The sequence below is a fragment of the Rhipicephalus microplus genome, chromosome X, assembly GCF_043290135.1.
Source record: "Rhipicephalus microplus isolate Deutch F79 chromosome X, USDA_Rmic, whole genome shotgun sequence".
NCBI lineage: Eukaryota > Metazoa > Arthropoda > Arachnida > Ixodida > Ixodidae > Rhipicephalus > Rhipicephalus microplus.
Genome location: NC_134710.1, coordinates 410557601 through 410572807, shown reverse-complemented (window position 1 = coordinate 410572807; position 15207 = coordinate 410557601). Strand labels below are relative to the sequence as shown.

Below are 15207 nucleotides of genomic sequence, written 5' to 3'. Positions count from 1 at the left end.
CGGGCTAACACATGCAAACGAATATGCACTTATTCGTTTGTCTTGAATAGTTCGAAACTTTCAATACGTTAAATTCAGTTTGAAGTGAATTTGAACACTGCAATATTCGTTCAAATATTCGAAGCATTCAAATATTTGTACAAGCCTAGTCAGGTAGAAACAAAGAGCAGCTATGTCATGCTGCATGTTGCAATAATATATGACCCCCACTTTCTCTCGCTGCAAGCAGTCTCCCATCACTTCACCTGTCCACAAGGGGTACCTGAAACGTCCATTGCTGAAAATCACTGCCTAAACGTGTTGAGTGTGTTTCTGCAACCGTAGTTTTTCCTTCCACTTTTATCAGCAAGCCTTTACTGTTGCCAATAGCTAGCGTTACATACTTGCTTTGCACTCATCTTAGTCGACCACATTTTTCATAACTATTTATTTTTTTGCTGTTGTTTTCTGTCTGTTGGCCCCAGCAGTTTTCTTTTTCCTTGGCTGCAGTCCGGCTTGAGTAAGACTTGCTGTAACTCATCAAGGACGGATGCTTATTTTTTTGGCTTCTGTGAATATTTGAGCACTTCAATTATTTTAACAAATATTTCAGTATTCGGATTTGCTTTGAAACCAATTTTGATTGCTCTACATTTCAAAGAATTCTAAATGAATGAGTAAACATATGTAAACAGCATGGAACTTCCTGTAAATATGGTTTCACTGCAGTAGAGGACTGCAAATGAACGCATTACCCTGAAATCGATTCAGTATTTTTTAAGTTTAAAAGCTAACATAGCTTAAGGGGGTATGGTAGGGTAAACCTCCTAAAAAATAGGATTTGCAATTTTGACACCGGAAAATCCTCTGTACTCTGAGGAACAAGCCTGTGGAAGCCCGACGTCGAGTAGCCGCACCAAGTAGTTTAAATGCCGTGCCGAAGTGCGCCGCACATCCTCTGATGTGAGAAGTACGTGCACGTAAAACTTCATTTTACTCAAATTGCGTTTTCTGTATATTTTTCAACTTCAATGTAGCTTTTTTCAAAAAGTATTGAATCGATTTTAATGAAGCTTTGTATAAGGTAGTTACAAGTATGAAACAATCTTAACTAAAAGAAGTTGCTTATTACGTAAAAAGTGAGGCTGTAAAAAAGTTACGCAATACGCACCCTCCATGGCATCGTGCAAGCAGTATATTTATTTTCTTTAGAGAAACTTCATGAAAAATTTAATATTTTTTTAGTTTTGAATTGGCCTATCAGTCTCTACAACAACGCAGCTGAATGTCGTTACATTCCTTCCGATAGTTGCAGAGAAAAGGTACATTGAATAAGTGAACCCCCTTTAAAATTTGGGAGTGAGCCATAGGAAGGGTAGGCAACCTAGACGTAAAAAAAAGGTGTTACTTGATACCCAGTAGCTTTTTTTTGTGAGCACTAAAAATTTTATGGGAATACTTGCAGCTGTTTCTATAATATTGTGCTAAAACTGACATATACTATTTACCCTACCATACCCCCTTAAGGAAAGGTGCTACTTGAGAAAAAATATCTTTTTTCAATCTGCTGTCTATGGCGATGAAATCTTTGGTGTTTACACAAACCGTATTTTCTCACATATAACCCGCACCAAAAATTGAAAAATATCGCCTTAAAAGTGGGGGTGCGGGTTATCTGCGAATAATCCCGAAGCGGAGGTCGGCTTCATGGCGATGCATAGCCTTCCGTGCAGTCCACATCCCCATCGGCATCGTCTGGTGAAAAAAAAAACAATAAGAGCCAACACAGGTCATAGCCAGATCCCCTCCGTAGCGTGCTAATTCACTTTTTGCATGCTTTTTTTGATTTGGTCAACATCGTTACAAAAGCGATTTGACTTGACATTGTCTTTCTTCGAGTCAGGTGTTGCCAGTTTGCACCGTTGGTTAGCCTTGTCTGGTGAGGCACCATGAGTGGGTCTCGGCGGCAATATTTCACCGCAAAAGAAAAACTCAAGACTATAGCTGCTGCGGAAGAAATCGGTAACACAGCTGCTATAAGGAGGCCCAAGTCCTGCATTCGTGACTGGCGAAAAAAAAAGGCCTCTCTCAAAAATGCACGCAAAGAGAAGTAAGCATTTCGCGACCCGAAGACTGGTGCATACCCCCTTCTTGAGACGCAGCTTGCCAAATTTATTGAGGAGCGGAGGAGTCGCGGCCATGCTATGTCAACGGTGGCGGCGCAAATGGAAGCGCTAAGATTGTCCCGTGAGATGAACATCTCACGCGAGTTTCGTGCGAGCCGTGGATGGCTCTAGGGATTCATGGCCAGGCACGGATTTTCGATGCGGCAGCGAACGACTATGTGCCAGCGGCTTCCCAACGCCTACGAGGATAAGCTGTTTTGAGCTATCAGCGTAATGTCATCGGGCTGCGGAAGGAGCACAACGACTTGCTCTCCCAGGTGGGAAATGCTGATTAAATGCCGGTGTACTTAGAGATGCCCATGGACACCACTCTGCAGAATAAGGGCTCAAAATCTGTAAGCGTACTGACCGGCAAAAACCCCAAACTACGCTGTACAGTAATGTTGTGCGCTTTGGTGGATGCTACCAAACTGCGCCTTTACGTAATCTCCTAGCCCAAAACGCTACTCAGCACTTCACTGCCACCAGGGATTGTTGTGCGAACCGAATATGACGCGTGGATGAATGGTGACCTCGTCTGTGACTAGCTACGCGCGATCTGGGAGAAGAGGCCGGGCGCCATGTTGGCACGGCAGTCGATGCTGGTGTTAGACTCGTTTTGAGGCCACTGCACTGACGCAGTGAAAGTGCGCCTCGCTGACCACAGCACCGACCTCGTGATCATACCCGGTGGCGTGACTTCTATGCTACAGCCACTAGACGTGTGCCTCAAAAAGCCGTTCAAAATGTACGTGAAGCGGCTGTATGCAGAGTGGATGGCCAACGGTTAAGACCTGACACCGACTGGGCACATGTGGAGGCCAGACATTGTGCTGTGGTGCCAGTGGATCGTGGATGCGTGGGGGGCGATTCTGGCTCACATGGTGTGCAAGAGCTTCAAAAAGTGCACGATCAGCAATTGTTTGGATGGCATCGTAAACAATTGAGTCTTCGAGAGCGGCGATGAAGCCTCAGATGGCAGTAGTGACAGCCGCGAGTCGGTCGATGATCGAAGAAACTTGAATCGGCGCTGTCAATGTTGCGGTGATCGCTTCAAAATAAAATTCTTTTGTAAACAATATTGTGATGTGCTGTGCAGTTGTGACTTCTTAAAACAGTTTTTCTTAAGCTAAGGATGCAGGTTTACACGAGCATTTTGGGGGAGGGGGGTAGTTCAAAGTTAGAAGGTGCGGGGTCATGTGCGAGAAAAATACGGCATTTTTTATGCTGATTGGAAGTGTTTAATGAGTTTTATAGTAACTTGCATAGTTTGTTTTGTACTATGACAATGTGTAAAATGTAGCTTTTTTGACCACTTTTCTTGTCATTAAGCTTTTATGGTTATGAGCCATTAATGGGTCATATTGGTCAACATTAACTGTAGAATGCAAATATTTGATAAGTGCGGCAAAGTGGGCTGGTTGGTAAGGATGCATAAGTTCGAGTGCGTAGTGCACTAGACACGAATACAAAAGATCGAGACGTTTGCAACTCAAACCCTAACTTCAAACCACGTTTATTTCCGAATACGCTAGCACATATACTATCACAAATCGCAAGGATATCGCGTATCATGCCCATATCGTGACAGTAAAAAGTTTTCTAGAAAAGCAAGAAAACCATTCGTACTAGTGCACAGAATACTGTATGTGCCGACAGCTATGACAATCAAAGAAGTGAGAAGTAAAACTTGACAGTACAGCATTCCACTTATTTTTAAAAACAACAAAATACAAACCACACATCATGCACGCTTTTCTATTCTAAATGCGACATCAGGTGTGTACACAGAATTTGACGCTAATGCTCACGTTACGTGGACGTGTGCGATATTAGCATGGTATGTTAAGGAATTATAATTTCTTACCGTGGAGGTGTGAACACTGTGGCCCAGACTGGCTGCTGTCTGAATATTCATCTGCACGAGCACCGTAGCTCCTTGAAATGTGCTCAGTCGTCTAATTCGGCCTTACATCGCAGTCAGTGTGGCTGCAATCTGTTTGAACTAACCTCCTTTTTATTCGACCACACGGTACTATTAACGTGCAAGATAGCTGAGGGTTGCGTCATCCAGAGGCATGGCTTCATGTGCAGCAGTCAATCGTCTGTACTCCTCCATGATAAGCAATATTGTTCTTATTATAGCTTTGTAATGTCGCACTTGTCCATGTAAAGTCAGTGTCGAATTTTGTGTACTTACCTGATGTCGCATTTGGAATAGAGAAGCGCGCATGATGTGCGATTTGTATTTCGTTGTTTTTCTAATTAACTTGAATGAATATTATTTCTTGCTTCTCTGGTTGTCATTGCTTTTGGTGCTTGTGGTATTCTGCGTACTAGAAGGAATGTTTTTTTTTTTATTTTCCGAGAAATTTTTTATTATCATGATATGAGTGTAATGCACAAGATTGTTGGGATTTGTAATAGTATATGTTCTTGCCTGTTCCAAAGTAAACATGAGTTGAAGTTTGCGTTTGTGTTTTCTATGTCTCCTTCTTTTGTGTCCCTGTCATGTGTGCTACCCACTCAAAGTTATGCAATTAACTATAAAGAAAATGTGTATAAAACACTCTAGTGAACAAGAAAAAGTGTAACGTGAGAAGTTTTAAAATGCTCAGCCTATACTTATTGCCATTTTGGTTTAATAATAATGATATTAGCAATATCATGTCTTAAAGAAGATAATTGCACTCTTCACATGTGAACGAATGTGGGAAAAATTATATCCCAATCTGCTGATCAGAAGTGCTAAAAATGTAGTTTCGAAACTCAAGAATGTGGTCAGAATTGCATCTTGAGAAAAACATATTTTAAACATTATTGTAATGAAAGCTCATTCATGTAACAAAGATATGCTTTTTAAAATGATTTCTACCATCACGGAAGCTTGGAGATCATGATTATTTTGAACGTGTGGCCTTAGTAAACTCCTCATGCGAAATGCAATGACAGACAGCCAGTTGACAGTTTTCAAGGGGACTCTAGACAATGTGCTCTTTTTAGTTTTTAATAGCCATCTTGTGCTCCTTAAAAGTGATTTTAACCTAGTTCGAGTTATAATACAATATTGAGTTTTCTTGTCTTAAAAATAGAGAAACTAAGCTTGTGAAAGCACTTAAAAACAAGAAATATGCAATTTTGGAAAAGACTTGTGCTTTTCAAGTAGCATCTACCCTTAGGTATAGTAAACATTAAAACTTGATGTATTTTACAGGTTATCACTTGCATTCTATCAAAACTCAGATCCTGCTACCATTCAAGGTTGCTTTTCTTTGAATAAACCGTAATAACATTTATGCATGCTTCGTTTCGATTTGAAAACATATTGGGCAGATTAGAAGTCATGACAAATATGCTAGTTTTTCTATATATGTGATATACACTATTCGAATTTGCTTCAAACCTCAAATTTTCTATTCACACAAGCCTATTATTTTCAGTTTACCCAGCATAATAGTCTAGTGGTTATCGTGCTTAATTGCTTAACTGCAGGTCGCAATATTAAAGCCCTGCTGTGGCAGCCGCATTTTCGATGGAGGTTCCGCATTTTCGCTAGGGGTTCGTGTGCTTAAATTTGTGTGCACGATAAAGAACTCCAGGCGATCGAAATTTTCGGAGCACTCCACTATGGCGTCTCTCATAATCATATGGTGGTTTTGGAACGTTAACTCCCAAAAATTATTACTTAGTATTTATAATAAACAATTAGTACTTGGTATTTATAATAACTTAGTATTTATAATAATAAATTAGCATAGTATTTATAATAAACAAAACAAGAATAGTTTTTAAAGGGTTAAAAATGACAGAGTTCAAAGTTTTCGCCAGAGCCTGCTCTATATTCACAACTCTTGTGGATAGATAAACGCATAATGACCACTTAAGAGTGCAAAGAAATATGTTTCCCTGCACAGGTAGTTCTGCTGTTGTGATTGGTTTATAGCTGCACACAGCAGCGAAATATTTACAGATACAGAGCCATTCTTCTAACCATACATAGAAAATATTTGTGTGTAGTGTAGTTCTTCTGCATTGCCTTATGTAGAAGCACAAGTTCTTCCTGAAACACACAAAATATATCTTCTCCAAAGCACGATTTTTAGTGATAAAAAGGCTGTTAGATACACACACATGCATTGCAGACAGCTTCATTACTTCGGTAAACATTAAAAAATATTTTGATACAGCATCATTTTATTACTTTTTAATATGGGCTTATTTTCATTTGAAACTGTCTATGGTATATACTCACAAAATGATCGCACTTAAAAAAAAAAATTGACTCCAACTTTGGGATGCGATCATTACGCGGGGTAAATTTTCCGTGAAAAAATATTCTGAGCACCGGAAATGCAAAAAAGTCCCTAATCAGAATTCTTACAGTAGCTATCATAAATATAACCAAAAATAAAAGTAAATTAAGGCTTACCTTTGTAATAAAATGCATGCATTACGCAGGAGCTACATGCATGGCACACTGCCCTTTTATTTTTTACCTCTCTGACCCCCTAACGCTCATTCAGACTCCGAAGAATCACTGGCATCAGTGTCGTCATCACACGATTCCCTGTCTGAATTGGCAGTGTCTTCACTGTCCCACAGAGGGTCATCTTCCATTCCGTCGAGCGCGTTGGAAATGCCAGCGACAGTCCATTCCGCCGCATGAAGCGTGTCGTCCAGCCGGAACTGGTGCGGAAGTCCTTTGTGGCTATTCCCAGCCTCCGGAAAACTGTGCATGCCTGCGTCCGTATCATGTCTAATGACACTGCATAACTGTCCTTGCGCGTGTCCTTCACGTATAGGAGCACTGCCTTTTCAATGTCAGGGAACTTGCCAGATTTGCGTCCGCAAAAAGCCCATGGCGTGCTGTTAGTAGCCATAAGCATGTCGCGCTATTTTTTCCAATATAGGATCCGGATTTCGTTGATGCCGAAATGTCTGCCGTCAGAGCGGTTGCCGTGCTCTAGCGCGTAGTCAAGCGCCTTCAGCTTGAACACGACAGTAAAGCTCGCAGACCGCCCCATGGTGAAACGGCGCTTCAACAGACGATCACAAAGCACACACAAAAAAAAAAACGTGGTCTCAGCAAAAAAAAAAAAAAAATTGCTGCGGGATGAACACAGGTCGACCAACAGGCGGCCGCCGCTGTAACAGTGCGGGATGTCAAAACAAACATGGCGGTTGATGGAGCGAAGCACTCCGTGGAGCGAAGCCACCGCATTTTTTTCTTCTTTGCCTCAGTTATGAAGGTTGTGAGTACGTCACACGCGTCAAAACAGTTTCTTCTATCTAAATAAGGAATGCTTTCATTTAAATCAGTAAATTTACGGCATTAGCATAGTGATGCCCGCTTTCAGATCACAAACAATGATAGGCGCGTTCAACTAGACTTGGCACATGACATGTCGATGCGGCAAGTTCAGGGTGTGATAATTACGCGTGGAAAGAAAAAAGTCGAATTTAGACGACAAAATTTAGGGGTGCGATGATTATGTGAGTGCTGTCATTACGTGAGTAAATACGGTAGGTAATTGTTGAAATGAGGAATTATTACATATGGTTAAAATGTGCCTGAGGCAAAAAGCATTAGCACTGTCTCATACAAGGGTTTTTTGACAACCACTCCGGCTCTTAAAGTGTGTTTGGTAATGTAGGTGCTCAGGCGTCACCTTCAATTCTGTTTATTCTGAGCAGCCATCGTGTGACAGCTGTAAAAAAAGATGTCCCGTGTCTGTAAATACTAATGGCTTACCCTAAACAGCTAGTGTTGAACTGAAATGGTGCATTGAGCTGAGCTATAAACCACGAACGGAATATAATGGGAAGGGTGTTGCTAACTGTTCTTGTCATTATAACGTGCAATAGTATATATACAGTGGAACTTTGAATATACGTCCCCCGGTTTCGTGACGACCTGCATTTTACGACGAATCGGTTAGGTCCCGGCAAATCTTCATGATTATTGGAAACGCCATAGTGGAGGACTCCAGAAATTTTGACCACGTGGGGTTCTTTAACGTGCACTCGAATCGGAGCACACGGGCCTACAGCATTTTCGCCTCCATCAAAAATGCAGCCGCTACAACTGGGATTTGATCCCGCGGCCTGCGGGTCTGCAGCCGAGTACCTTAGCCACTAGACCACTGCGAGGGGCACATCAGCTGACATGCTCCTCACATAGTGGCCGTCTTGCTCCTCGCCGGTTTCCTCATCAGCCACCATACTCGGATCGGCAGCATCGTGCTCGAAGCCACTATGGCTAAAACAGTTTGCGACTACTGCTGGTGGTGTGTTGATTCACAAGTATACCAGCATAGGGATTGCGCTTAGCAGGCTTACTTCGTACTGCTTGCTTGACTCCATGCAGAGCTATATCTGCTCGAGTACCTACCTTCGATAGCGGCTTTTCACGAACTGTATGATTGCCTGGTCCATCGGCTGCAGGAATAGCAGCCGATGGACCAGGAGGCAGAAATAGTTCAATGTTCTCGAGCCAGGATACCTTCGTGTGCGCACTATGGTTGTCTAGTACGAACAACACCTTCCGAGCCTTGACTGCAAGCGGCAGTCGAGCTGACGCAACCAGGCCTGAAAGAGTTTGGCAGTCATCCAAGCCTTTCTGTTGAACCAGTAGTCGACAGGCAGCTGCTTAATATTCTTAAAACTTCTTGGCTTCGCACCCTTCCCGATCACCAGCAGTGGCAGCCGCTCTGTGCCGGTCATGTTAGCAGCCAGAAGAACTGTCATGCACTCTTTACTTTGTTTTCCACCGACGCACGGGTCCCCCTAAACGCGATGGTCTGGTCAGGCAGAGCCTTATAGAACAGCACTGTCTCATCAGCGTTGAAAATGTTGCACTGCTCGTATGTAGAAAAGCGCACTGATAGTCTAGACTGCCAGTCATGCACAACACTTTCGTCAACCGCACCTCTTTTATTGCAAAACGTTGCAGAACACCAGCCCGTGTCCCTTCTTGAAGCGGTCGAACCAACCTTCTGACGCACTGAAGGAGTTAATATTCATGGTCACTGTGAACTTCTTTGCTTTTGCGCAGATAAGGGGGCGGCTCAAGGGCAAACGTGCGAAATGGCAATCCAGCGCAATCGCGCTTCTAGCTTGGGATGCGCTGCCGTTCGAAGCCTCTTCTTTTGGTCGCCAAACTTGTCCCCGTCCTACGCTTGCATAATCTGCTTTTCGTTCGTCACATAAGTGCTCAGTGTGATTTTCGTCACATTGAGCTTTTCCATTACTTCTTTTCGAGATTCTCCCGCCTGCAACGGCTTCAATATTTTCACCTTCGTAGCCAAATCCTTTGCTTCGTACTTCACCCTCTTCGCTGTGGGAGTTGGGGCGGTTAGGGCTGCAGAAGACGGAGGTGAAGCCATCCCGGCATCGCTCATGCGGTGGTCACGCGCACGCACACGAAGTAGACAACACACACACACAAAAAAGCACACAGTAATAAAAACAAATAAACACCAGCGAACTTTTCAAAAAACAGCAAACAGCAAAACTGCAGATGGCACTGATCACGTACAGATAAAAAAAAATTGGCCACGTATCTGCATGTTACACTGCAAATGTCGTCGGAAGACGACAGTCTTGCATCTGGAAAGAGTTAACACAACGTTCATTTGATGTTTTGCGCAAGAAAATCGATGAATGGTATTCTGGAGGCACTGCCTTAGTGCCCCGAGCGTGCAGCGAAGGCGAACGAGCGCATCAAGTCATGTCACGCGCGAGACATGAGCGCTATCTGGCAGTTATCCTGGAAAACAGAGCGCGCGGCGTGTGCGCCAGTCTCTGAGGTGATAAGGTGTAGATCGCAAGGCGATGGGTAGGTGCCACCACGGTGTCATCTTAGAAAAGCGTTAGAAACACTTGTCTTTTCGTGTTAGCGTTGCATAGTCCGCGCAGTGCGATAAACGCTACGGTCCTTAGAATTACTTATGTATGCCTTTTCTAGTTAAAAATACACATAAATAATATGACGTGTTGTTATGGAGCCTCAGATATGTGCAATAATGGCTTTTTAATTGACAATCGCACAAGTATGAACGTTGAGCCTTGAGCAATATTGGTGGGCGCTGCGGATGGGGTCGGCCGTTTGGAGTATCGCTTGGCCACTTTGGTGCCATTTAAGGTACCGTTAAGGGCGGACAAGCAGACAAATGTACAGACACAGACAGACCAAAATTATTGAGTCGAAGGTATTCAAGAAAGACTATCATCTTAAATAATTTAAAGCACTCTAGAGATGAGAAATCCAACTCAACGGTCACGCAAACGGGTTCGACTCGCAAGAAAAAAGGAAAAGTGAATTCGTGGGTTGCCCGTTGCTGATGACAGTAGCGATGCACTGCCTTCCATTTTGGTTGTTTCAACCACTATGTGTGTGTGTGCGTGTGTGTGTGTGTGTGTGTGTGTGTGTGTGTGTGTTTTTGAGGTGCCTCCGAGATGTACTACCCAAGGACAAAGTTTTGAATTCTGGAGGCCGCAACTCAACCCAAAGTTGTTTAGGTGCGCCATCAATTTGGCCGACAGAATCCGCTGCTACTTCCCTGTCGTGACTCGACTCCGGTCGGGCGTTCGAAACAACCGAAGCGCGGCTGAATTTTTCTGAATTAACGAGAGTTTTTAGTTATAGAACAATGTACATTTTGAATGGGACCAGACGCCGTGGCCAAATTTACCGAAATTTCGAATTAACAGGGGTCAAATTAATGAAATTTTACTGTACAGTCTATTCCGGGTATATCGAACTCAGATATATCGAATTATTCGCTATATCAAACAGAAGAAAAATCTTCTTGAAAATTTTGTGTAAAAGTATAGGGCACGTGTGCACATATATCGAACTATGGTACGCCGAAGCATTCGATATATCGAACGCTTCGCCGCACTGCAGTCGTGATAAGGACCACAATTGGGCTACGACCGAAAAATATTAAGCGCCCTCTTTGTTCGCGCGCATCAAATATATCTGTGTCCACGCATTCGAACAAACAATTGCCAAAAGCATAGCCTTCAAGATCTGATTCCATTGGCACCTTGTGGCTACTTTTGATCTCCAAGGCCATGCCTTTACAAACTGTATACCCCTGGTGGTGTTTTCATCGTTATGTTTTTACTAATGTCGCAGCTGTCTGCTGCGAAACCCGAAATGCCATTGCCAAGAGGATGTTTTGACCGGTTTTGACAGATTCAGCCACCATTTCCAGTTGCCCTTGTTGCTTTGTTTGAGTGTAGCTCTCGCCGCTTCCACGTTTCCGAATTGTGATCGCGGTGTGCGCCATATCTGTTGACGCTGATGTGAACTTGGACTTCGCTACCAAAACTGTATGATTCGGTGTGTGGAGGCTGGCGAAAAGAAGTAATAGGTCGCAGAAGCATTCGGCATTCCTCGGAGCATGTTAAGCACGATTCTGAAGAACAAAGCCGATATAAAGGCGAAGGCTGCCTAGTCTGTTCTCAAGCTTGTCGTGTGGGTACTCCTGCGTACGACAAAGTTGAGAAGGCACTGTATGCCTGGTTTTTGGAAACTTGGGCTAAAAACATCTCTATTGACGGACCGATGTTGATTGAGAAAGCGGAGTGGTTTGCTGTGGCCTTGGAGACGAATGATTTCATTGGTTGCACCAGTTGGAAGCAACGCTTTAAAAACTGTTACGGCATCCTTGTAAAAACCTTGTGCGGCAAAAGTGGAGCGACAAACAGCCAGGACACAGAGAAGTGGCTGTCCAAAGAATGGCCGAAAATTCACGACCGCTTTTCGCCGTCAGATATTCTCAACGCTGATGAAACGGGGCTGTTCTGGCAGATGTTGCCCAACAAGATGTTGAACTTGAAGGGGTCTTCTTGTCATGGGGGTAAGAGGAGCAAAGTGTGTATTTAGATTCTGCTCCCGGTGAACTTGGATGATTCTTGTAAGCTGTGGCTGTTTGTTATCGGCAAGAGCAAGTCGCCGCGCTGCTTCAAGAATGCGAAGAGCCTCCCGGCCCGATACGCTTCTAATAAAAGGAGTGGATGACACGGGACCTCTTCTCCAAGTGGATTCGCGTTTAGGATGACGAATCGGAGAAGGTGGATCGCAAAATTTGTTTTCTTGTAGACGATTGTTCTGCGCACCACGTTGTTAGCCATTTGAAAAGAATAACTATGAAGTTTTTGCCACCCAACACCACGGCAAGGTTACAGCCTCTCGACCAAGGCATTATCAAAGCATTCAAGGTAGGATACAAGGCCCAAACAATGAAACGTTCTTTTCCTTTGACCGCGTCCTCTCCTTACGTGAGGCTTCCTTACAACTAAGTACCGACGGAGGAAGCAAGCGTACTCTGAAAGCTCCCTTAACCCGTCCTTGCGGAAGGAGTGGTTGCCGCGCTCCTGCGTTCGAGATTATCGAATATAAGCTTTGCTCACAAGCGTTTATTCTGTAAAAAAAAGTTGGGTCACCACATCACTTCCGAATTGAAGTGTTAATATAGAGACGCGTGTACGCTTTCTTCAAACTACGATTACTGAATGTGAAAAGCCACCGTAGTTGAGCGCAAAACGTGGTGCATTCTAGCAACACTGAAACGCCCGCCTCTTTAAACGCTGTTATGGTGCCTGGCGCCGTGCACGCACGCTCGCCGCTCGCGTCTCCCCGCAGGGGTGGGGTGGGAGGGTTGCCTTGAAAACGAAAACATCACGTGGGCTAGCTGTGAGGCGAAGCGCTCGTTCAGGGCAAGGAGCGGACCTAACAGCGCACGAAGGTAGCCCCAAAGCAACCTTAAGCTGAGGAAGCGCCAAGGAAGCCTTCACCGAGGGCTCCTCAGTGAGGAAGCTTTCAGAGTGACATTAGGCGGCCTCAAAAAAATGAAGGCTTCCTTACTGAGGAAAGGAACGGTTCGTTGTTTGGCCCAAGTGACGTCTGGTGCAACAGCTCCTGATCAACCTTTGGTTGGGGGTCAGACTGAAAATCGACCTTCAGGCTCATTCGCCGCTATTGTGGCGCTATAGAAGGGGCAGGACTAGACTATGTGGAGAGGCTGTAAAATATTGAGGATGGCCTTATGAATTTTGTGGCTAAAAATAAGAGGCAATGTAAAGGTCATGTACTTTTTTCATGCCAAATAAAGTGCGATTGTTCTTGTGCTTTTTTTGTTATATATTCTACGTAAATCGAGAAGCTCCTGCCTGGCACAGACTCTGAGAATCGCTCCGAAACTCGCAGCATTACAAGGTAACTCTTAAATAGATGTGTTCTGTATTTGGAATTATCGATATAGTATAGAACTATTTTTGCGATCCCCTTCGAGTTCGATATATCCGGGATCGACTGTAGGGGCTTCAATGACGTATGTGTTTGCTACTTTAGCCTGAATATGTGAGTGGCAGACTGACCTTAAGCCTCATTTTTTTGCAGGATCCGCCTGAAACAGAACAAGTACCCGCTTCTCTTCTTGACACAAGGCCAGACTGAGAAGTACCCACCCTACCTGGACACGCGCACTTCTACAATACAAATGGGCACTTACTTCTCTCTCTGCACCCATATTTTGGTTAGTTTGCATGCTGACAAATTTCTGTCAATCTCTATGTCCTAAAATGCTGTAGTTTAATAGGTACTGAGAACAATGTTTCAGATGAAGTAATGCTCAAATGTATAATGAATATACAGTAAAATGTCGATTTGAATTTTAAAGGGGAATAAGACAGTTTTTGACCAAATGTCAAATTGTTGAGTGTATTGGGATAAGTAAATGCAGACTTCATCAACATACTTTTATTGATAATGAGTCTGCAAGCCCTGTTTAGTTTGCATAAAAGCAATGAATAAGGCGCGATTCACAGATCTAGAGCAGGGTTCTCAAACTCGCCTTACTGCCGCAAGCAGGCGTTCGGCGAGTGGCATCACCACGGACCAGAGCCAACAGGGACGTTTTGACTTCCTCCCACGCTTCGCCGTGCGTGGCTCAGCCCTGCGAGGCTCAGCCGTGTCCGAGGAAGGGGAGATTCTTGGGGTTGAGCCAACGCTGGGCGTCTGGATCTTTAAGGGAGGAGGCTACATTGGAAGGGCAATTTTTTTGTTGAGATATCCTAATAAAATTTTCAGGGTAGCCTAACAATAGCAAAGCCATTTGAATAAAAACAAAATTTCACACATTTATGTTCACTGGTTCCAGCCATTTTCAGCTACAGCCATTTATCAGGATTGTCCACATAGGTTTCTTAGTCAACCTCTGGTGAATTTAGTAAACATGATAGCACAGTGAAATTCACTGTAATGATTATGGGTGCTTTACACTAGGACAGAGCCCTTTTTTTAAATTTTCTTGCTGAAAATTTTAGAAGAGCACTGGATTTAGTATTTGCTACTGAACCTTTATCAATAAAATTTTAATTATCACAAATTACAAACAAAATAAAATTAAAAAGTGGCTTTGTCAGTATGTGAGAAATTTTTTAAGGTACATAATAAAACAAACCCGATAGGAATCGGATAAAGGGTTCCAGAGATATCATCGGACTAAACAGCCTGACTGGCCAAAAAAGTCACTCTGAGAAAACTGACTTCGAAATTTTAGAGCGTATTTTTTTATCTAAAATGACCCTACACAGTAGCTAGAAGTGTCCTTCAGGACTCTTTTTCTTTGCCGCTTTTCCTGCTTGTGTTGCAGTCATTCTTGAGCCTTTTTGAGACTGAGAGGGGTTTTCTCCGCTGTCCGATAGTTGCTGGCATAGCCTGTCGGTCACCGGCATAGCGCCGAGCTTTTGTTCAGGGGTGGAAGTGCTGCGCCAATTGCACCATGCTGTGCCAATCTGACCTGCTGTGCCAAGCCATGCCTAAACGGCAATTTGCACGCGCAATGGCAAATTTCGTCCAGAGTTTTATAATCGACCGAGCAACACGCGTGGGCTACTCAAAGGACGCAACCACATCCGTATCAAATGTCTTATTTCGGATCGTGCGTAAATCTTGCACCACATGAACACAATGCATGATTCTTGTTAAGGTGGCATTTGTGTGCATACCTGATTATACGACCTGATTATACGATGTATGTTTTAACAACGA

At 43.6% G+C, this 15207-nt stretch overlaps 1 protein-coding gene across 7 annotated transcripts in view; it reads left to right on the top strand.

Annotated features, from left to right (window-relative positions):
- The window catches only part of LOC119160977 (glycerophosphocholine phosphodiesterase GPCPD1), a 159156-nt gene that overhangs the window by 123844 nt on the left and 20105 nt on the right, over positions 1–15207 (top strand). For all 7 annotated transcript variants that reach the window (XM_075880260.1, XM_037413272.2, XM_037413271.2 and 4 more), the window contains one exon: positions 13555–13690. In XM_075880260.1, coding sequence (XP_075736375.1) covers positions 13555–13690 — 136 coding nt within the window. The remainder of the gene's footprint in view (positions 1–13554; positions 13691–15207) is intronic.